This window comes from Sciurus vulgaris (genome assembly GCF_902686455.1).
Source record: "Sciurus vulgaris genome assembly, chromosome: 6".
Classification (NCBI taxonomy): domain Eukaryota; kingdom Metazoa; phylum Chordata; class Mammalia; order Rodentia; family Sciuridae; genus Sciurus; species Sciurus vulgaris.
In genome coordinates, this window is record NC_136466.1 from 153,720,166 (window position 1) to 153,745,079 (window position 24,914).

Consider the following 24,914-nt stretch of genomic DNA (forward strand, 5'->3'; position numbering starts at 1 on the left):
CCAAGCAACCTTCCTGGGTGAGTTAATAGCATGATTTCTCAGTTCCAGTTCTTTTCTGCTATGTCCACTTTACCTGAAGGAAATTCACACACTCTTACCAAGGTAGATTACAGTCTGTCCTTCCACCAGGATTTCTCTTCCTGTCTGTCATTTTCTTTAAAGTTGGCCCTTCTTGCTTAGTTAGGCTAGAGATGGGAGCGTGAGGTGAACTACCTGAGCAAAAGTACTATGGTAGAGCAGAAAGCCAGTCACCCACTTTGGACCGTCCACCAGCATTCTGCTGTTTGCTGTGGTCTCCCTTTGCAATGGACATCTTTCTTCCTTCCTGTTCTACATTCTGCTTCAGTTGCATATGTTAATCCTCCTTTCTTTCATGATAAGTTTCAATGATTCATCCCTACAGAATTTTGGGAACAGTTCAATTATGAAAATGAGTTTCCTAATTTATTGAATACAAAACCTTTGTGGATCATGTTAAAATCACTCTAATAGTTTGAATGTAAGTGACAACTGATCAGGGGAAATTCCTTCAAATAGCTTCTAGTTATTATAGGGAAAATTTACATAATAAAATATTATTCAGGAAAAAACTAATTAATTTTAATACATATAATGTACATATTTTTGAAGTAGCAGTAGTGTGTTCCTGCCTTACCTCAAGCTGAAAGTTTGTGAATATTCCATTGGTAATCTTTACCATAGCTATATAATTTTTCTTTCTCCCAGTATCAACAAAACCATAGTCATGGGGTAAGGATAAACTTAAGAATAAGGCCCAGGACCTCTTTTTAGAGACTTGAACTTCACTCATTTGAAACATGGAAGGAAGTGCGAATGCTTGTGCAGAAGTAAATGTCCTCAATAACTGAAAGATCAGATTTCCTAAATTTATGGAACCTTATTTGTTTATTTATCTACACAATTAGGGCTATGGTACCCAAAATTGTAAACTGTAGTTTTTTGGCGAAATGCAACTTAGGAAATCCTAGTTTATGGATGATAAGTAGTTTCTTGGCCCTCATAGTCAGCACTGGAACTTGGGCACATGAGATACATCTCTAGATACAGATTATTAATCTCCTCAATTAATAATCCTATAGGGTATTACTATCTATAGTGCAAGAGTAAGGGAATTGATTCTGAAATATTTGTTTGTAGCATAGTGTCACACTGCTAGTGATGCAAACTCAAGAATGGAACCCTGGACTCTTTTCCTAGCATATGTTCTGTGGATTGGTGGCCAACAGCTTTACAGGGATGCTTATTCACCGGAGTTATGTGGATTATATATACACTCTCTCTCTTTTTCTCCTTCTCTCTCTCTCTCTCTCTTTCTATCTCTCTCTCTCTCTCTCTCTCTCTCTCTCTCTCACACACACACACACACACACACAATCTGAGAGTAATGTCAAACTAATATTCCTAAAACAGACCCACCATCAATTTCCATATCTATTCAAATACTATTGAATGGCTATCAGACCCATCAAAGAAGACTGATGGGTCAAAGACTGTATATCTCTGTGCAAAATACAGAAGCCAAATATATCACATGATAATTATAGATTTCATAATAAAAAGCTAATTGTCAGCTTTTTTTCTTTGAATGCACTATTTAAAAATAAACATTATTTATATTTCAATTCCTTAAGCTGACCTCATTGATCAAGCTAGCCTACTGAGCAGATATTATCATCATAGTGAATGAATGAGAAATAAATGGCCCTTACTTGCTGTTCCATGAAGAACAAAGTTTTGTTAAGTAAAGCAAACTACAAATTGAACTAGTGTATGTTTTGACCTGACCCTTCTATAAAAACTCTCATATGAAATGAAATGGTACAATGATTAAACAACTTTTAATTAATTAAAAAGCAGTCATTAATCAGTGTTGCTATAGTCAGAGGTCCAAATAATTTTATTAGACTCCTAATATTTCTCTTATGGTTTACCAATTTGCTGTTTTTATAATATCAACCTTGAGAAATTTAAAAGAGAGGGAAGCTTCAAAAATTTACTTCATTCAAATTATCAGAAAGTTTCAGCAGGCCAATATTTCTAAATTTTTTTTGGTATTAATGTTGCAAATGTGATTAAAGATGGCAAGCAACCATGTCACTGAATTCCCATAGATTATTTCATATTTAAAATATATACAGATTGTACCAAAGACAATTATTTCTTGTTCATATCCAAATAACATGGATTGGTTTCATTCATTGTGAAATAAGGAAATAAATCAGTGAATTTTTTTTCCTAAATGCTATTTTTGGGAAATTTCATACATATGGGTAACTTTATGAGTTGAAATTTAATTGTTGGATAATCAATTTTAAGCTTCTATGCATGAAGATATTTTTAAGTTACAACTTGTTTTACTTCATATAGAACATGTGATACGATTTTCATATGTACAGAAAAATCAGGTTATAAGATTATTGACTATAATCTATAAGCTATCATGCATTATCACTATAAGCTCATCATGCATTATGCATTTGTTTTTTTTTTTTAATTTTTTTTTTATTTTATTGTAAACAAATGGGATACATGTTGCCTCTCTGTTTGTACATGGCGCAAAGGCATACCATTTGTGTAATCATAAATCCACATACAATAATGTTGTTTGATTCATTCTGTTATTTTTTCCCCTTCCCCCCACCCCTCCCATCCCTCTTTACCCTCTATACAGTACTTTCTTCCTCCATACTTGCCCCCCTCCCTAACCCTAACTCTAACCCTAACACTAACCCTTCCCTCCCCCACATTATGTGTCATCCTCCACTTATTAGCGATATCATTCGTCCCTTGTCTTTTTGAGATTGGCTTATCTCACTTAGCATGATATTCTCCAATTTCATCCATTTGCCTGCAAATGCCATAATTTTGTCATTCTTTATGGCTGAGTAATATTCCATTGTGTATATATACCACAGTTTCTTTATCCACTCGTCAATTGAAGGGCATCTAGGTTGGTTCCATAGTCTGGCTATTGTGAATTGAGCAGCTATGAACATTGATGTGGCTGTATCTCTGTAGTATGCTGATTTTAGATCCTTTGGGTATAGGTCAAGGAGTGGGATAGCTGGGTCAAATGGAGGGTCCATTCCAAGTTTTCTAAGGAATCTCCACACTGCTTTCCAGAGTGGCTGCACTAATTTGCAGCCCCACCAGCAATGTATGAGTGTACCTTTCTCCCCACATCCTCGCCAACACCTGTTGCTTGTATTTTTGATAATCGCCATTCTAATTGGGGTGAGATGGAATCTTAGGGTGGTTTTGATTTGCATTTCTCTTATTACTAGAGATGTTGAACATTTTTTTATATGTTTATTGATTGCTTGTCCATCTTCTTCTGTGAAGTGTCTGTTCATTTCCTTAGCCCATTTGTCGATTGGATTATTTGTATTCTTGGTGTAGAGTTTTTTGAGTTCTTTATAGATTCTGGAGATTAGTGCTCTATCTGAAGTATGATTGGCAAAGATATTCTCCCACTCTGTAGGCTCTTTCTTCACATTACTGATAGTTTCCTTTGCTGAGAGAAAGCTTTTTAGTTTGAATCTATCCCAGTTATTGATTCTTGCTTTTATTTCTTGTGCTATGGGAGTCCTGTTGAGGAAGTCTGGTCCTAGGCCGACATGTTGAAGATCGGGACCTACTTTTTCTTCTATAATCTGCAGAGTCTCTGGTCTGATTCCAAGGTCCTTAATCCATTTTGAATTGAGTTTTGTGCAGGGTGAGAGATATGGGTTTAGTTTCATTCTGTTGCATATGGATTTCCAATTCTCCCAGCACCATTTGTTGAAGAGGCTATCTTTTCTCCATTGCATATTTTTGGCGCCTTTGTCTAGTATTAGAAAGTTGTATTTATTTGGGTTTGTGTCTGTGTCCTCTATTCTGTACCATTGATCTACCTGTCTATTTTGGTACCAGTACCATGCCGTCTTTGTTACTATTGCTTTGTAATAAAGTTGAAGTTTGGGTATTGCGATACCCCCTGCTTCATTTTTCCTGCGAAGGATTGCTTTAGCTATTCTGGGTTTCTTATTCTTCCAGATGAATTTCATGATTGCTTGCTCTATTTCTGTAAGGTACATCATTGGGATTTTAATTGGGATTGCATTGAATCTGTATAGCACTTTTGGTAGTATGGCCATTTTGACAATATTAATTCGGCCTATCCAAGAACATGGGAGATCTTTCCATCTTCTAAGGTTTTCCTCGATTTCTTTCTTTAGTGTTCTGTAGTTCTCATTGTAGAGGTCTTTTACCTCTTTTGTGAGATTGATTCCCAAGTATTTTATTTTTTTCGATGCTATGGTGAATGGGGTGGTTTTCATAATTTCTCTTTCTGAGGATTCCTCACTTATGTATAAAAATGCATTGGATTTATGAGCATTGATCTTGTAACCTGCCACTTTACTGAATTCACTTATGAGTTCTAACAGTTTTCTGGTGGAATTTCCTGGTTCCTCTAAGTATATAATCATATCATCCGCAAATAGGGATAGTTTGAGTTCTTCTTTTCCTATTCGGATTCCTTTAATTTCCTTGGTCTGTCTAATTGCTCTGGCTAGAGTCTCAAGAACGATATTGAATAGGAGTGGTGAAAGAGGGCATCCCTGTCTTGTTCCAGTTTTTAGGGGGAATGCTTTCAGTTTTTCACCGTTTAGAATGATATTAGCCATGGGCTTAGCATAGATGGCCTTTACAATGTTAAGGAATGTTCCCACTATCCCTATTTTTTCTAGTGTTTTGAGCATGAAGGGGTGTTGTATTTTATCAAATGCTTTTTCTGCATCTATTGAAATAATCATGTGGTTCTTGACTTTAAGTCTATTGATATGGTGAATTACATTTATTGATTTCTGGATGTTGAACCAACCTTGCATCCCTGGGATAAAACCCACTTGATCGTGGTGCACTATCTTTTTAATATATTTTTGTATGTGATTTGCTAAAATTTTATTGAGAATTTTTGCGTCAATGTTCATTAGTGATATCGGTCTGAAATTTTCTTTCCTCGATTTATCTCTGTCTGGCTTGGGTATCAAGGTAATATTGGTTTCATAGAATGAGTTTGGGAGGGTACCCTCCTCTTCTATTTCATGGAATACTTTGAGAAGTATTGGAATGAGCTCTTCTTTAAAGATTTTGTAGAACTCGGCTGAGAACCCGTCTGGTCCTGGACTTTTCTTTGTTGGTAGGCTTTTGATGACCTCTTCTACTTCATTACTTGAAATTGATCTATTTAAATTTTGTATGTCCTCCTCGCTCAATTTAGGCAATTCATATGTCTCTAGAAACCTGTTGATGTCTTCGAAATTTTCTATTTGGTTAGAATATAGATTTTCAAAATAGCTTCTAATTATGTTTTGTATTTCAATCGTGTCTGTTGTGATATTTCCTTGTTCATTCCGAATTTTGGTGATTTGGGTTTTCTCTCGTCTTCTCTTTGTTAGAGTGGCTAAGGGTGTATCAATTTTGTTTATTTTTTCAAAGAACCAACTATTTATTTTGTCAATTTTTTGTATAGTTTCTTTTGTTTCAATTTCGTTGATTTCAGCTCTGAGTTTAACTATTTCCTGTCTTCTACTACTTTTGGTGTTGGTCTGTTCTTCTTTTTCTAGGGCTTTGAGCTGAAGTGTTAGGTTGTTTATTTGTTGATTTTTACTTCTTTTATTGAATGCGCTCCATGAAATAAATTTTCCTCTATGTACTGCTTTCATAGTGTCCCAAAGATTTTGATATGATGTTTCTTTGTTCTCATTTACCTCTAGGAATTTTTTAATTTCCTTCCGAATATCTTCTGTTATCCATTCATCATGTAATAGCATATTGTTTAATCTCCAGGTGTTGGAGTAGCTTCTGTTTTTTACTCTTTCATTTATTTCTAACTTCAAACCATTATGATCTGATAGAATACAAGGTAGTGTCTCTATCTTCTTGTATTTGCTTACATTAGCTTTGTGGCATAATATATGGTCTATTTTAGAGAAGGATCCATGTGCTGCTGAGAAGAAAGTGTATTCGCTCTTGGTTGGATGGTATATTCTATAAATGTCCGTTAAGTCTAAATTATTGATTGTGTTATTGAGATCTATGGTTTCTTTGTTCAATTTTTGTTTGGAAGATCTGTCCAGTGGTGAGAGAGGCGTGTTAAAATCACCTAGTATTATTGTGTTATGGTCTATTTGGTTTCTGAAATTGAGAAGGATTTGTTTGACATACATGGATGAGCCACTGTTTGGGGCATAGATGTTTATGATTGTTATGTCTTGCTGATTTATGGTTCCCTTAAGCAGTATGTAATGTCCTTCTTTATCCCTTTTGACTAGTTTTGACTTGAAGTCCACCTTATCTGTAATGAGGATGGATACCCCAGCTTTTTTGCTGTGTCCATGTGCATGATATGTTTTCCCCCATCCTTTCACCTTTAGTCTATGTGTATCTCTTTCTACGAGGTGAGTCTCTTGCAGGCAACATATTGTTGGATCTTTCTTTTTGATCCAATCTGCCAGTCTATGTCTTTTGATTGATGAGTTCAGGCCATTAATATTTAGGGTTATTATTGAGATATGATTAGTATTCCCAGTCATTTGGTTCATTTTATTTATTTATTTATTTATTTATTTGTTTATTTATTTATTTATTTATTTATTTATTTTGAGACGACTTGGTTCTTCCTTTATTTGACAATTCCTTTAGGATGGTTCCTCCCATTGCTGATTTGTTTCTTTGTTTTTCATCTCTTCCTCATGGAATATTTTGCTGAGAATGTTCTGTAATGCTGGCTTTCTTTTTGTAAATTCTTTTAGCTTTTGTTTATCATGGAAGGATCTTATTTCATCATCAAATTTGAAGGTAAGTTTTGCTGGGTATAAGATTCTTGGTTGGCATCCATTTTCTTTCAGGGCTTGAAAAATGTTGTTCCAGGCCCTTCTAGCTTTTAGGGTCTGGATTGAAAAATCTGCTGATATCCGTATTGGTTTCCCCCTGAATGTAATTTGATTCCTCTCTCTCGTGGCCTTTAAAATTCTGTCTTTATTTTGTATGTTGGGCATTTTCATTATAATGTGCCTTGGTGTGGGTCTGTTGTAATTTTGTATATTTGGAGTCCTATAAGCCTCTTGTACTTGATCTTCCATTTCATTCTTCAGATTTGGGAAATTTTCTGATAGTATTTCATTGAATAGATTGTTCATTCCTTTGGTCTGTTTCGCTAAGCCTTCCTCAATTCCAATAATTCTCAAATTTGGCCTCTTCATGATATCCCATAGTTCTTGGAGATTCTGTTCATGATTTCTTACCATCTTCTCTGTTTGTTCAACTTTGTTTTCAAGGTTAAATATTTTATCTTCAATGTCTGATGTTCTGTCTTCCAGGTGTTCTATTCTATTGGTTATGCTTTCTATGGAGTTCTTAATTTGGTTTATTGATTCCTTCATTTCAAGGATATCTGTTTGGTTTTTTTTCAATATCTCTAACTCTTTATTGAAGTGATCTTTTGCTTCCTGTATTTGCTCTTTTAACTGTCGATTGGTGCGATCATTCAGTGCCTGCATTTGCTCTTGCATCTCGTTATTTGCTTCCCTGAGCATTTTAATTATGTACATTCTGAACTCCCTTTCTGTCATTTCTTCTGCCATGCTGTCGTTGGGTTTCATTGATGTAACATCTAGATTTGTTTGGAGCATTTTCTTTCCTTGTTTTCTCATATTGTTCAGGTATCAGTTGACCGCTGTGATATTGCAGATTTCCTCTATTGTCTTATAATATCTCTGAAGATTTCTATTATATCCCCTCTTAGTCTTCAGTAGCCTGAAATCTTGGAGGAAGTTGATAATGCAGTGCTCCACAAGGGAGCTGACTCCCTAGGGGTGGTGGCCTTCTGGTGGGGTATATTCCCTGCTAGTGGGCAGAGGTACCTTCACTTGCTGATGAATGGTCATCCAGAAGGGAAGTAGTTTGTGGGCTGATGCAAGACCAGTTTGGGCCTGTGTCTCTGATTTTACGGTCCTTTTGGGAGAACCTCACCCAACAGGGAGGAGTCACCCGGTGGGGAGGTCTCGCTGGTCAGTTTTCCTCCCAGAGGTTCCGTTCAATTCACAACTACCGCCTGGGCTGGGCAGCCTTCTTCTGCAATGATCCCAGGGACCCGGACCTACCTCCTGGGTCTGGAAGCCTCACCCTTCACAAACGAATCTCCTTCGGCTGCCTCTCCTCAGAGAAGCTGCCTGCAGTCCTGGAGCCTTCGCTCCGCCCCTCAGTTTGTCTGTGGGGCCCTTCCACCAAGAAGCCGTCTAGGACCCTGCTCTGCACTTTTCGCCTGGCTATGCGGCCCCTCCTCTGAGCAGCCACCTGGAGCCCCTTACAATCGCTCCGAGTCCCAGTGACCCGCCACACGCCTTTTCCTCCGGCAGCCACCTGTTGTTCCGTGCCGTCACTCTAAGACCAAGTGACCCACCATGCACCACTTTCTCCACCAGGCAGTTACCCAGAGATCTGGTGTGTCACGAGTCCCAAGAACTCACTGTGCACCTTCTTGTCCCGACTGCCTCCCGTAGCCCTGGTGCAGTCACTTCGAGCCCAAGCACCCCGCCGCGCTCCTCCTCCTTCTCCAGACAACCCCCTATGTTCAGGAGCGGATGCTCTGGGACCAAACCACTCACCACGCTGTTCCACCGGATAGCCGCCCAGAGCCCTGGCGCAGCTGTTCCAATTCCAAGCGACGTGCCGAGCCCGTATTTCTCCTTCTCCTCTGGGCAGCCCCCTGTGTTCAGGGGTGGTCACGTTCAGTCCAAACAGCTCACCAAGCACCTTCTCCTTTGGGCAGCCTCCCAGAGCGCGGGTGGGTTGCACCGAGTCCAAGCGCTGTGGTGAACAGCCACCTCTTCAATGCTCCCAGCTGTCTGCGATCACTGCTCCGGCGGGGGGGGGGGAGGGGCGCCCCGCCGGCAGTTCTACTTTGCAAAGATCCCTGCTTTCGGGGCTACCGCCCCGTCCGCCTGCCCAGTGGGAAACACTCACCCGGCTGCTTTGAGTTGGTCCCAAGTCTCTCAATATCTCCTTTTCTTGAGTCCTGAGTCCACGCTGCTCCTCCGGATAGCCGCCCGGAGCCCTGGCGCAGCTGATCCAATTCCAAGCGACGTGCCGAGCCCGTATTTCTCCTTCTCCTCTGGGCAGCCCCCTCTCCAATGCTCCCAGCTGTCTGCGATCACTGCTCCGGCGGGGGGAGGGGCGCCTCGCCGGCCGTTCTACTTTGCAAAGATCCCTGCTTTTGGGGCTACCGCCCCATCCAGGACTCCTGCCCCGTCCGGGACGCCTGCCCAGTGGGGGACTCTCCCCCGGCTGCTTTGAGTTGGTCCCAAGGCTCTCTATATCTCCTCTTCTTGAGTCCTGAGTCCTGGAGCAACACAAAATGCAGCCACCCTCTAGTCCGCCATCTTGAATCTCCCCTATGCATTTGTTTTTATTCACTATTTTAAGAACTATCTGTGTGAAAAGCATTACTTACTGTAGGATATAAGAAAACTTTAAGTAGTGTCCATTCTTAAGAACAGTACAGTCAAGGGATAGGTAGAACTTAACCAAACTAATTAATTATTGTAAGTTGTAACTATTGAAATTGCACTTAATTCCAGAAAATTCAGATATAAGTAAAGTTTAGGAGGAAGTTGCAAAAGGTTGACAGACCACCAGTGGTTCTTAAGTGATGACAGATTTAAAAAGAAAGAAATGATATTTTGGCAGAATGTTCTGAAGTGATCCTTTTCTCTGTATGCCACAAAACTAGCCATGAAATTATATTTTCAGACAAGAAGAAGTAATAAAAGAATTCAGTAGTATGTTAAACTATTGTAATACTTGTGTACTCATTAACTCATGCGATTCTCCTTGATAATCCTGCAAGGTGAGTGTTACTGTAGTGTAAGAGTGGATAGAAGAAATCAATGCCCTGAGACATTTGTATCCCAGCATCACACAGCTAATGAGGACAAACCTGACATTGGAGCCCTGGACCCTCTCACTCCAAAACACATTCTGTGTATAGGATGCCAACAGTTTTACAGGGATGTGTATCATCTACTAGCCTCTGCTTCCTTCATTTTAAATGGGTAATAACAATAGTCAAGTTAAATTTCAAATGCATTAAAAAAAAAAACAATATAAATGTTCCATAGATGGGGTGCTTATGCCACAAAAGTAAATGAGTAGCACTTTTTCCAAAAATAGGTGGAAGATGATACTGGGACTCAAGAGGGTTCATATGTATACTTCAAAAAAGGAAGATGACATTTGAAATGTGTTCCCAAGTACCACACTGCTGTTTTTCAGCAAGTTCTCAGTCTTTGCAGAGGAAACCTCTGAGAAAGTAGAAAGTAGACCTTCTCCTTGAAGGTATGGAATTAGTTACCTATGGTATAATTAGTTAATTATTCTATATTATCAATTGCAGCAGACTTAGCAGACTTTGATCACTTAGAACATCAGCATTTATTATGTCATGTATTCATTCATGGTTAAGCCAGTTCTCTAAACATTCTCTCATTAAACTGCAAGTAAGTCCACTCAGAGGGTGATATTAAAATTCAGTTTCTTGTAGGATGCTGGACTTGAGACTTAGAATTGCACAGGCTGTTGGACTCAGGCTGCTTTCAGTTTCCTGTCTCATGAGCCTCTGCATAGGGCAGTTAACATGCAGTCAGTGTGATCAAAATAAGCACAGGAGATAGAGTGCTACAAGATGGAAGACAATCTTTTTATAACCTAATCTCAGAAATTACATCACATCTCTTTTGCCACATTTTAGTTCAGTACAGGCAAGCTACTAAACCCAAAAACCATGTAAAGACAGAGAGTAATACAAGAGTATAAATAGAAGGCAGTGAGAATTATAGACCATTTGAAAAGATTTCCTGCTTTATGTGACTCTTGGCAACTAAATAAGTTACTTTTAAAAAGAAGAAAATTTAGGATCCATATTACCTGACCTCTAAATCCTGAAAATACTGTGAGAAAAGCAAATATCTGGTGAAATAAATTAAATGCCTAATGAAAATATAAATATAAAATATAAAATGCCTAATGAAAATATAAAATATAAAATTTTTCAGAGGGAAAAAATATCTTTCTGGTTTTATAACCATACTATGTCCCATAGGACTTATTTAAGTATTTAAAAGATAAAAACACATTGTGTGCATGTACGAATATGGAACAACAAATCCTACCACTATATACAACTTTAATGTGTAAATAAACACATGGGGAATGTACCTTGTCATGGGGGAAGGAGGAGATTACGGGTAGAGGAAAGTGCTTAAGCAAAGTCATACAGGTATCAGAGTTCATGTCGAGATCAGATATTGCAAGCATTGTGGGATCGCTGGATCTATAGAGGGAAATAGAAGAGACAGACTCAAAAAGATTGTGCATAGACTCATTCAGGAGTCTACAACTTCACTGAGAGTTTAGTTTTTACAAAGGAATTGCGTCTATCCTCATTCTGTTGTTTCTGCCGGTGTCTCCTTCCATTAACACATAGCTAAAGGGCATGTACTTCTCCAAATTTTCCTGTTGGTGGGTTTGCAAGGCAGTTGTGTACCTGGACGTGCATTCCTTAATCCAGCGTTGACTGCCTCACAGGGCATTAGCTGGCTCTCTGTGACTGACCAGGGAGCTGATGACAAGGGTGAGATGGATTCTTTGTAGTGTCTGAGTAGCAGTACTCTCCTTCCAAATCGATTGGAAATTTTTCTGTTTTTTCCAGAGAAGCTATAATATTTCCATGCATGCTGATTCAGAGTACTGCCCTTGGGTTGGCCTTTTCTTCTCTACTAGGGTTCCTCTTCTTCCCTACCATGATAACCAGCATCACAGTCACCTAGGACACTTTTAATAGGACTGATGCATGGGTCCCATTCAAGACCTGTTGGATCAGAATTTCTGGGACTATTGTCAAGAAACCTGCATTTGAAACAAGTTCTTTATGTCATTAAATGGACATCAGTTTTGGAATAATGTTGCCCAATTCTCCAGTGTCCTAAAGATGAGCACAGATTTGGTGAAATAAAAAAAAATAAAACCCGTCACTGTCTTACTTAGTGTAGTTGAGGTTTGAGGACTGCCTGGAGCAATTGCTTATAATTCTAAACCAATGCCATTTTTTCTTCCTTAAGTTGCCAAGATAATAACCCTTCTCTTACTTTTTGTAGATGCCTGGCTTTCCAAGTGGAATCTAAATAGTTTGCCTACCATTTTCTAATTTTCTTTATATTTTCCCCAAGTAAATATATGAAACTAATTTGTATTCTCAAAGGAAGAGAAGTTTGATACTAGAATTGGCGACATTTCAATAGCAGTTCTAAGAGTGATATACTGAAGAATGAATCACTTACAAAGTTTTCACACTAATTCACAAAGAACTGCAGTGTATCTTATTACATGAAAAAATCATCATTAGCATCACTGCGATCATCAACTTAATTTAGAAATGGTGCCATTTTTCTCACTATTATATGCTATGCAAATATAATGGAATCCAAATTTATGTTGTGAGAGCTTTTATTTTATTTGAAACCTTCAACTGCTTATGGGTATACTAACATAATCAAACTGCTTAGGAGTACTTTAAATCAACATAATTGCTCCATCAAAACCACATTTACAACATTAATGCCAGTCTTATTTTTATTTAATTAGTGTCAGATTTTCTCAGGAAGTTAAAACTACATGATGAACTTTTCACCCAAATGCTGAAATCCAGATACAAACATATATTTATACGGATATGATATAAAAAGTTGCTTCAGGAAGATTCCTTGAACCACACAGATTTCAAAGGTAGAATATTTATATCATAATATTATTACATTGACATGATATATCTAATCCATTTGTATAGTGATCTTATCAATTTAATATAGACTTTTAGCAGCAAAGACTTTATCTTATACATTTTTGATTCCAAGTTCTATTACACATTATGGAATATGTGGATATGTTCATAATTAATATATTACAAGTAGTTCAAAATTGTTTGAAGTATATTACATATTAACAACTTAAGTCAACAATCCTACATTATATCTGCTATTCATTACAGTCTCAAAACTATTCATCGTGATTATAAATACAACACTAGTATTGCAATAATTTTTCATTTATTTATTTCTTAGTGTATCTTAACACACCTTCCTTAATGATTAGGCCTCAGATTCCCAAAACAAAACACTTCATTAGAGGAGCTTATGGGATAATGACCATCAAGCACAATATACTGTAAAGAAAACACCATGTTAAAACACCAATCAAAAGAAGCAGACATAAAGGTATCAGGAGTTCCTCCACAAAAATGCTGCAGCTAAACTACAATGTTAGGGAAAAGAGATTAAAAATTGTTTCTATTTTGGGTTCTAGAGAAGTCGTCTGTCCCATTCTTGAGTAGAAAAAAGCATTGATACTAAGAATAAGGTAATTGAATATCAAAGAAATAATTAACTACACAGAAAATATTTAGGGCGAAGACAATTTTTTAATTGTCTTTGTCTCTCTCCCCTGTACCTTTCTCATTCCAATAATAAAGATAATCCAGGAGAGAAAAAAATAAGGTTTGTGTTTTGTTCCAGCCTGTGTGATATTTCAATATCATATAAGGTAATAAAGTAAAGGCTGAAAAAATACAACAGAAAACAGAAATTGGTATGAATGATGTTTTTGAAAATGGATGCTTACTTCAGAAGAGTAACAGGATTGAAGAAGGGCAGGTTTGGAGAATGGTAGAGAAAATGAATACAAAGATTCTATTATAATTTAAGACAGAAACTTTGCTGTTCTATGGAGTAATGACAGTATATGAAAATGGAAAGATTTAAGAGAAAGTGAAGACATTAAAATGATGAAAATTGAAACCCATTTAATGTGAAAACGAGGTGGGGGAGACATGAGTATTGGGGGTCAGGTTTCAGGGTTGGGAGCAGGCAGTACAGTAGAGGGGTGCAGTAAACTACTGCTGAACAGAGCAATAGAAATAGTAATGTTGAGCAAAATTGAAGAACTTAATTTTAAACAGAAAGGGTAAGATATGCTTGCTCCTCATACAGGCCATTTGCAATCAGTTGTGTACACTGGTCAAAAATTAGTAAAGATTTAACCTTGAAAAATATATTTGGAATCCATCAGCAAATAGATTATGAGTATGAACAATGAAAGTGAAGCAAACCAAAAATGTGCCCTTAGATGAAAGTAAAATGGGAAAATAAAACATGGATCCATACAAATGAGCAAAGATATTTAGGAGGTATAAGCCACATTTGATGAATCAGGAAAGTATAGCAGGGGTTAGAACACAGCTTATAATTTTGTGCATTATATTCTTATTGCTTTTGCATCTTAGTCGATTATAGTGAAAGAAAACAATGTGGAAATATAAACTATTAATGATTTATTATATCCTTGCAAGTGGATGTTTCATAAATTTAATTACTTACCAAAGGACATTTGTTAATTATTTTTGGTATAAAATCATCTTGATTACAAAACTGATATTAATGAGTTTTATGTGTTTTCAAAATTCAAATATTTCAAATTTTTTTGTTCATTTATTAATTCATTTTTAATTATTTATATTTTAACTAGTACATGAAGGCATAAAAGTTATGCATATTCATGGGAGTAACAAGGAATATTTAAACATCTTTCACCTTGTATAATATTTATATTAGGATAAACATGTCTATCACCTGGAACATTAATCATTTTTTATGGTGAGACAGAACCCTTTTCTCCAGCTTTCTGAAGTGTGCCATACATGGCCATTATCTACATTCAACTCACCATGCAGTCGTTCAACAGAACCTTTTCCCCTTATCTAATTATAAATGGAACCCACTGATACACCTCTACCCATTCCTCCTGGCCTCTCCTCTCTGAAGCTTCTGATAATCATCACTCAGCTCTCAAATTCTATGAGATCAAATATTTTGTATCCCACATATCAGTGAGATCATGCAGTACTTGTCTTTCTGTGTTTGGTTTACTTCACTTAGTATGATCATCTCTGTTTCTATCCTCACTGTCACGAGTAGCAGAATTTCGTTTTGTTTCAATGGCTGAAAAATATTCCATTGTGAATATATACCAAATTTTCTTAATCCATCCTTCAAGTATTGGACTTCTGTCCTTTCCTCTTCTTGGCTTTTGTGAGTAAGGCTACAATCAACTTGGCAGTGCGTTTTTCCTTTTGACATACTTAGTTCGTTTCCTTTGGGTACATACCCAAGAGTGGAAATTTGAAATCATTTGGTAGCACAATTTTACAGTTTCTGAGGAAGCTGTTTTTCCCAGATGGCTCTACTAGTTTATATTCCCACCAACAATGTCCATGGCGTCCCTTTTTGCCACCTCCTCCCCAGCACTTTTCTTTAGTCTTTTGGATGACAGTCATTATTGCTGGGGTGATGCAGTACCTCACTGTTGTTTTGATTTATATTTCCTTTATGATTAGCAATGTTTAGAATTTTTTCCTATTCCTTATTGACAACAAAATATTAATCTAATGTTGTGATTATGATAAAGGCAGGCATTTGAGAATAACCTTTTATATTGCAGATGATTTTACAGAAAGTAAAATAGTGATACTGCCATTTACCGGTGAGGAGTTCTGCTTCCTCAGGTTTTGAAGTATAACATCAGAGAAGCATGCCAAGGCAAACATATTAAACAGGTTTTATTTAAAGGTAACAATACAGACTTCTCCCAGGAGAGAGAAGGGAGCCATGGCTGATGTTCTAAAGTCTCAAGAAGTGAGCACACCCTACATCTTTTGTTAAGGTCTCTTTTGTTCTCCAGTTCTCTACTCCCTTGTCTTTCCTTCCTGCCTATGTGACTGGGCCTGGTTTTGCAGGTGAGATGCATAAAATGAGAAGCAAATGGGCAGGGGGAGGGCCAAAGTGATTCAACCAGGTAAGGGCCCAGGTGGCATTAATTACCAGCTCCTTGCTTGTAGTCCCTGACAAGTGCAGGCAAATTTTGTAATCAATGAGCTCCAGAGATCCTTGATATTCCATTCTTCCAGGGGCAATCTCCAACTTCCAGAGGTAGATGGCCTTCATGGCCTCCATTTCCTCGATCTTACTGGATCCTCTATTTCTACACTAACTGCCTGTCCCCAATTCTGGCTTCAATAGCATCTACAGGTGTGTAGATTTTATTGACCCTGGGTTAATTCAGGGAACATGCATTGACAACCGCAGCATCAGTGGGGTGTGATCTATAGTTTTCCTGTTGTAGCAACTCCATCTAAACTGTTTTAGCTCCTCAGATCAGACTGTTTTTAAGACTTTATTTATTCATTTGTGTTATGGGGCGCAACTTAAGAACAGACCAATCACCACTGAGAAGTCCAAATTTGAGAGTCTTTATTAAGCCGGCCAGCTGACTGTCTCACACAACACCCCAAAAGTGGCTATTGGGAGAATAGCCCAGACCACAGGGTTGTAGGGGTTCTTATACCAAAAATCACATTAATCATAAGTGTCTGTTGCTATGATTCAAAATTACACATTAACATCATGAGATCATCGACAGAGGGGGAAGTGGGTCAAAATGACCCTTACCTAGGTACAAACTAAAGAATGGTTACTAACATCTATCCAATCACTGTTCACATGGTACATTGTTTAGGAGCAATAGGGATCAAAAGAGAGCAATTTTTCTTTACATAGGAATTATCATTCTGTATTGTTAAACATGTCACACTAAGTAACTGATGATGGGCACAGAGTGGGAGTCTTCATGGGAGAAGCTTATTTCCTACATAACATGGAGTCTCAGAGCAAAATGGAGTCTGTTTAGTCATTTCCCTTAGAGTCTGGCCTATAACATTCTCATGGAGTCAGATCTGTCAGCCCATCACAATTTGTATGTTTAATTGACTATCATGTATTAGCACTGTGCTACATTCTGAATGTTTCAAGATGAATATGGTACACTTCTTGTCCTTAAGGAACTTGAAGTATCCCATACTTAATCTTATTTCAAACTTTTATATACATAATATATTTTTCCTACAGTTTTCATTATGAAAAATAAAAAGATTAGTAGTATTGTTAAGGATTTATTTTCCTTTAGAGAGCTCAGAAGGTAATATTTGACTTTAACATAGGTATGTATGAATAATTTAAATCCTCTTTATGGATTGCTCAGTCTGGCTGCATATCATACCACTGTAATTTGAACAGAGTCATTATTAAACATGACTTAACTTAACTTGCAATTTAGAAGTGAACTGGTTTAAAGAGGAAAGCCAAAGAAAGCCTATAATATTCATTCATTGTACCTTACTCAGTTTGAATCATTGTAATTCAGTTTTTGGTATAAAAGGCTACAATTCCAATTTTGAAGTTATTGTACTTATAATTTAGTACACAATCACAAAATTGAATTTTAACTCATTTAGTTATTCAAAAGCCCTTGCCATTTTTAAATAAGGAAGCAAAGTAGCTCCAGTGTATACTAATAGGACAGGAGCCTGGTGTTTGCTAGAACTTCACAGTTTTCAAAATATTTTGTCTTAGACTTCTCATTTGGTTCTTAGATATGTTGTATTATTTGACTATATTTATTGAGTATCTCCTGTGTCAAATACTCCAAAGCCCTTTCTTGACTCTGAACTGGGTTTCCCCAGGGAATGGTGCCTGGCATGCATTACAAAGCTGTCTTATGGAAGAGAGGTGATAATCACCTGGGTGACCTCAGGCAGCATGCTTTCTTGCTCTTCAGTTCCCTCATAGACATCTCAGATCTCAGGATGTGACAAGCACACTAAGGAAACTCAGAGCCCTGCCTTGGCTTTTACAGAAATCATACGGAAGATTCCTGCCCATTTTCTCACCTATATATTATTATATATAGATATAAAATGTTCAAATTTTATAGAACATTAGGATACTATCGCAAATTAAATCTTATAGAGTCTCAAGAGACTATGTAAAGAGAACTCTTGATGAAGTTATCACCTTCTGTTTGCTCTCTGTGAAAGCATTTGGCACTAAAGAAGTGCAAGAGAACAGTATGGTTACATAAATTTTACATTCTCTTTAGATAAAAATCCTAAGGATTATCAATGTTTATATATAAGAAGAGTCACTAATGACCTGTTTTTAAAAGAAATTTCTGATTTATGTTCCAATTGATAGGGAACAGAGAGACTAGAGTTGTAGGCAGATGAAGTTAGGGGAATAATTATGCTAAATGGACTAATTGTGCTAATTCCCACTCGTTTCTCTTTTAAAAATCAATTTACCTGCAGCCTTGCCTGGCTTAAATTGACAGAATGTTACAGTCCTCAGCACTCTACCTGTTATATAAAGGAGAAATGCAGGTCCATGTGCCAAAGAAAATACAAATTACTCTGAAAAGGGAAACTTTTGTGACCTTACACAGACCAGATCCTGGAACTCAGGGAGAAAAAGGAAATGCCCCCAGATCATAAAATGTGCAAGAATAATCTCCTGTTAGTACCAGTCAGCATGGGCCATAGTGACCTGCATGGGTAGTGAGGACTTAAAACTCCAATGTCATCCTGCTACCAGACAAGCCAAGAGTAGAACTCTCTGGAAACTTCCCTGGGACCCCCAGTAAAACTGACAGACAGGAGAGGAAGACTCTCACTCTCTAAGAGGACTCACTGTTTGCCTTGAGAATGCCCACTTTTCCCTTTTCCTGTCCCTCTACCATGCTATTAAACTCATACCTGTTACTCTGAACGACACATCTGAAGTCTTTCCAACCTGATCCCAAGAATCAGGGTTTGCATGGAGGCTGGGGATGGGGGCATGTGATTTGGTCCTGATACCTGAGTTTTACAGAAAGTCACAGCTCTGTTACACAATGGTGGCCCCGCTTAAGGATTTATCCTATCCAACAAGTGCTTCTGATTCGGAGGCTGATTTTCACACCCTTGGGTAGTAGTGTCTGTTTTCCATTCCTTTGAACTTGGGATGGAGTTTTGGACTAACTGATTAACACAAGGAAGAAGTATTGTTTTGTGACTCTCTTAGATCCTAAAACGCAGTGGTCTCTGTCTGTGTTTCCCCCTTTCTTGTAATGTTTACAGATGAATCGTAGTCACTATACTATAAAGAATCCCAAGCTACAGGAAGAGTCCTAGGGGAGTTTCTTAATTTACATCTCCAAGTCTCAAGAAGCAGTGCCAGTCTTCTTCAATACATTTTTTTAAAATATTTATCATCATCAGGAGTAGTTATATCTTGCTACATAACAAATCATCACAGATTTTATTTGGTTCTGGAATTCCAAGAGTTTGTCTAAAAGGAATGGTTTAACAATGGAAGACCTTCTTTTACAGGTTGTATTTTTGTCTGATTTCATGGTGAAACCCTCTAGAACAATGTTAAAGTGGCAAGATCAGATATTCTTGCCCTGTGTATATTACAGAAAATGTATCTAGTTTTTACCATCATGCTAACTCTTAGGGTCTTATGGGTACTTTATCAAGTTGAAGAAACTGACTCCAATCTGTTCATTTAGAGTCTTTTAAAATATATTTATAGTAGATGCTTTATATTAATCTTATTTTTTATCATGAAGGGATGTAGGAGTTTGTCAAATACTAGTTCTGAATTTGAGATTCAGATGTGACTTTTTGGTTTTCCTCTACCAATACTATTGATAAGTGATTATTCTTTGATGTTGAATCAACTTTGCCTCATTAAGATAAATATCATTTGGTTACATTATGCATTTACTTCACAATTTACTGTTGGAATTGATTCACTATTTTATTAGGGAATTTTGGGGCCTTGTTTACAAAATATACTAGTCTGTACTTTTGCTTTCTTCTGAAGTTTTTGTTTGACTTTGTTATCAAGTGTTTCCTCTATTTTGAAGAACTGGCACTGTTTGGTTTTAAAATCTTTGATAGAATTTTCTGTAAAGACATCTGGGAAAAGACTTTCCTTTGTGAGGAGATTTTTCGTTATGACTAAATATTCTTCCCTGTTTTAGGACCATAAATGTTTCCTATTTTTTCTGTCAGTTTTAATAATATGAATCTATATAACAATTTTACCATTACTTTATTTTTGACATAAAATAATTTATCATATTTATTTACAATATTTTGCTTTATGATATGAAATAATATTTCTTATTTTATTCTGATTTTGGCAATTTGTGATTTTCCTTTTCCTTATTTTACATTTGTACTTTAAATGTGAAAAGGCAGTCCTAATTCTAATTCATTGAATAAGCATGAGAACAGACTGTGATATCCTCAAAGATGAGGACAAAGATCTGACACAACATTTTGAAGGCATGAGAGACAAATATGAAATTATTTCTTGGTTATCTTATACGGATGCCAAATTATTAATGAACAAGTTATTAAATATAAACAAGGTAGACTAATGATAATGGGAATTTAAATGGTCTATTAGGAATGTAACAATTATGTGTGACATCGATTATTTAATGTTTACTAAGCCAGTAATTGAATTTGTTTTATATGTATTCAGCAATAAGTAGCCTCTATATGATTTTGTTGTCAAATATTTGATCATAATACTCACGCTGAATCAATGTTAAACAAATTTCATTATTGGTCTCCAAAATGTAGATTAGATGACTCAAAAAAGAAACAGGTCACTACTTTGTCAACACAATTTAGTAAATTATATACCTAAATGAAAGAATTCTGCATTACTTTTATAAATTATATGCTATAGCAAAATGTTCAAGGCTTATTAGATTGCAGTAGTTCTCATACAGAGGTGTTATTGCCTCCCTAGCTGGCACTAAGGAATTCAATATGTCATTTTTTAAACCTTTAATTATGAAAAATTTTTAAATGTATATAATAGAAGAAAGAATAACATAATTAAATCCATGAACCCATTACTCATTTTCAGCAATGTGAACATGCTCTTGTTATTGTTTTTCCTCTATCCTTGAATGAACATTTATTTTATAGTTGCTGCAATGCTGGCTTGTGACATTTAATTTTTAGGAAATCTAGGTGTCGTACAGTGCAGAGAATTGTTCCACACAACAAAGATTTGTCTTAGTTAAAACGCTTTAAGCATCCCCTGGAGAAGCACTATTAGTAATAAGTTATTACAGTATTGATGGGTTTTTGTGACAATTTACTCATGGGGAGCAGCTGTTAAAAATGATATTTTAAGGTAATAAATAAATACTTAAAAAAACAATTTTTGATGGATAAAGGCAGGCCTAAATTCATTTTGATAACCTTTTTAAATATGATAAAAGTAAATTGTTAAGATAAATATAGTCAAGGAATAAGACTTGTCTCCTGTGGAAGAATCCCACTCTTACACTAACCTAATGAAATAAAACTCCCATCCTAGAAAACAGTGGAAAGGAAATTCCCCTCTTCATGTGGCCTCTGGACTTGAACCTACCTTACCATGTAAAATAGAAAGTAGAGATTGTTTACCATTGTCCAGATGTTGAATAGGTTGTCATTCTTCTTAACATAACAAAATCTAACACACATGCTTGTCAGTTTTGATAATTTTATTCTTTTTAAAAGACATTTTTGGGGTGAGAGAAAAATGGAGGAACTTCAGATTACATAGAAGGAAATGAGGAAGGAATATGAAAAATGGTGGACTGAGACAGACACCATTACCCTATCTACATGCATGATTACATGAATGGTGTGAATCTACATCATACACAAACATAGAAATGAAATGATGTACCCCATTTGTGTACAATGAATCAAAATGCAGTCTGTAAAAATAAAAAGTAAAAATAAATTTTTAGTAGTTAATGGACATTTATTTATTTATATGTGGTACTGAGAATTGAACCTAGTGCCTCACACATGCTAGGCAAGCACTCTACCACTGAGCCACAACCACAGCCCCAGATAATTTGAATCTTTGTAAGAATTTGACTATTACATTGTGGCTATATAATTGTCAGCTTGCTTTTTTAAAAATAATAATATGTAATAGAATTGAGGCACTGACTGAGGAGCCAGAACTCTGATGCCAAGTCAGGGTTGTGGTTCTGGAAAAGTCACACGTCCCTCATTCTTTTTTCAGAGTTGCACATGCATAATGGTGACAATAATAGTATCTATATAACAGTTACCATGAATGATAAATGAATTAATCTATATAATATACTTTAGAATGTTGATTCATTGCAAACTTTATATAGTGTTCAGCATTTGTTTTATTATCATTGTTGATTTACAGTTTCTTTACAAAACTAAACCAAGTTTAGCAAATTTATTTTTTATCCATATTCTACAGTACATAAATGATAAGTACCAATAAAAGAAGTGTATATGGATAATAAATTGAGAATAATAAAAGGAAAATAATAAGAACTTTATCAAAACATTGAAAGTTATGTAAAACACGGTCTTACTTTATACAACAAATTTATGAGGTAGGGCCCATTGATATCATGTGTTCTATATGGAGAAACAGTGAAATAACTGAGTAAGAAAGGTTCAATGACTTGAAAACTAAGACAAAGTTTTCTGTCAAATAAGTTAATGCCCTTTGGCCAATATCAGTGTTTAAGTAATATGTATTCTCAAAATCATTCTCCAAGATTACCAATATACCTTTCATAATCACATCAAATATCCTCATTTCATGTTTTCTCTGTCCATACTGATACACAAGAGTGGATTTCACAGTGATGTATGCAATGTGTAGATATGTCTTACACTAATATTCAGAGTGATTTTTACTTATTTCTGATGAGTTTTGTAGCCACGTCAGAATCAGTCATTTACAAACATTCGTTACTTTTTCATGTACCCATTTAAAGCTTTTCAGATAGAGGTCTGTAAGAATACTATAAATCTTAAATACACTGTAGAAGAGTTTAACTTGTACACCAATCAAAACAGATTGTATGGTAGAATAAACATGTCTTTCAATTTTCATGTTCCTGGGCTTGCATTTTTAACACCCTATTCTTCTAGCTGTATGGTCTGGGTAGGCCTTTAAAAATTTGAGGCAACTGATTCATCTGTAAAATCTTAAAAGGTGAATTTTATATGTAGTAAGCTAAAACTTACAAAGCATAAAAGAATTATAACTAATTAATTTAATAAGTTATTTATAGCCTCCTTCAGCAAATGACAGGTAGCAAAGAGTAAGTCATTAGGCTGAGCCCAAAACCTGTGATGGGATTTTAGCAGAGATGTATTGTCAAATGATGTTCATTTTGATACTGTATAAAGGAGATATTCTCTAATAAAAGTTTGCTTATCCTTTTCTATCACCAACAAGTAATTTCAGGATGTCCTAACTTTCTGTGATATCTCTTGATTCTACTCCCTTTAATCTATTTTCCTAATTTTAATTTGTGGAAAGCAATGTCTCGTTCTTCTTGTTATTTATTGTTCTTTTTTTCCAGAAGAAGCTTCTGAGAGAATTAATTGCAAAAGGGTCATTTAAGATGTAAAACCTGGCAGATAGTAAAACTTTTACTATATTTATACAACTTAGAAAACTATATTTTTATAATGAAATGAAAAAAATGTCACTAATGGCAGATATTGCTCTTGTGAACTAGCCATTTTAAGAAGGGTAAGTCATTCCATCAGAAATGCACTAAACTTATAAAACATCAGCTAAGTGGTTGGTCATACTTGACAGTGAGTTTCAGGGATGAACCCTGGTAATGTGCCTTGTTAGTGTTCTGACATCTAAGAAACAGTGTTGTATTCATGCTCTTTGTTGAAGAAACAATAGCTAACAAAATTTTTAATCAGAATTTATGTTTTTATGTTTTCAACAGGTAACCCCTTATTAACCAGCAAAGTCAACATACTGATCAATGTCCTAGATGTCAATGAATTTCCTCCAGAAATATCTGTGCCATATGAGACAGCTGTGTGTGAAAATGCAAAACCAGGACAGGTATCTTAAAAATACTGTGAATTAAGCGTGTATAAAGACACCATGGTGGGTGGTACACAACTGTAATTTCATGGCCTTGGGAGGCTAAGGCATGAGGATAGCAAGTTTGAAGACAGCTTCATCAATTTAGTGAGATCCTATTTTATAATAAAATAATAATAGAAAGAAGTGAAATGTAACTCATTGGTAAAGAAACCCTGGGCTCAATCCTAGTACCCACTCCCCCGCAATAAAAGAAGGGTATAAAGATTCACCACATGTATATATTTTCTATTCTAAGTCCAGACATATATACATGTGCATATTCTTACTTTTCAGAATAAGTCTTCATAAAATAAATCATAAAAGATAATAAATGTGTGAATTAATGATGAATGCAAGGATGTGAAGATAATCCCATATGGGATAAAGTTTTGGTTTCTCAGTGCAAGTTCTTTGTATTATGGATTTTGCCATGTTTGTACTCCCTTACTGTGGCTTTTCTAAATAGCCCAACTGTGAGCAAACACTCTAGAGTGAATATTTTCCAGGGTTTGTCTTGCTTTTTATCCCATGCTTTCATAAAGGGTATAACAAAGACTTCATGCATAGTGAACACATAAAGTTTTCTTCTCTTATAACTTCGAGGACACCAGGTTATTCAAAATGTTTGAATTATATTGTGCTTTTTAAGTCAGTATTTCTCAGGCCAGTGGATGTTCTAGTGCAGCGATATTATAAAGGAGGACCATGCCATTAATGAAAGCTAATGTCAAAGTTCTAGACATTATGTGGGGTGATGGTGGGTAGACAGTTTTCTTCTTTGCTTCCCCTACTCTCTTATAAAAAAAATGAGTGGATAACATAAAGAGAACTGGGCATGGATAAAATGGTAAGAATTTGTCAGGAAACAAGAATATGAATAAACTTATACTGTGCACCTAAGTTCAAAAGGGAAAGTGTATCAGTGTGCTTTGGATTGAAGTAAATTTCCAT

General features: G+C 36.1%; 1 protein-coding gene across 1 annotated transcript in view; it reads left to right on the plus strand.

Annotated features, from left to right (window-relative positions):
- The window catches only part of CDH12 (cadherin 12), a 993,970-nt gene that overhangs the window by 956,748 nt on the left and 12,308 nt on the right, over positions 1–24,914 (plus strand). Inside the window, exon 11 of the mRNA XM_079145106.1 lies at positions 23,818–23,939. Coding sequence (XP_079001232.1) covers positions 23,818–23,939 — 122 coding nt within the window. The remainder of the gene's footprint in view (positions 1–23,817; positions 23,940–24,914) is intronic.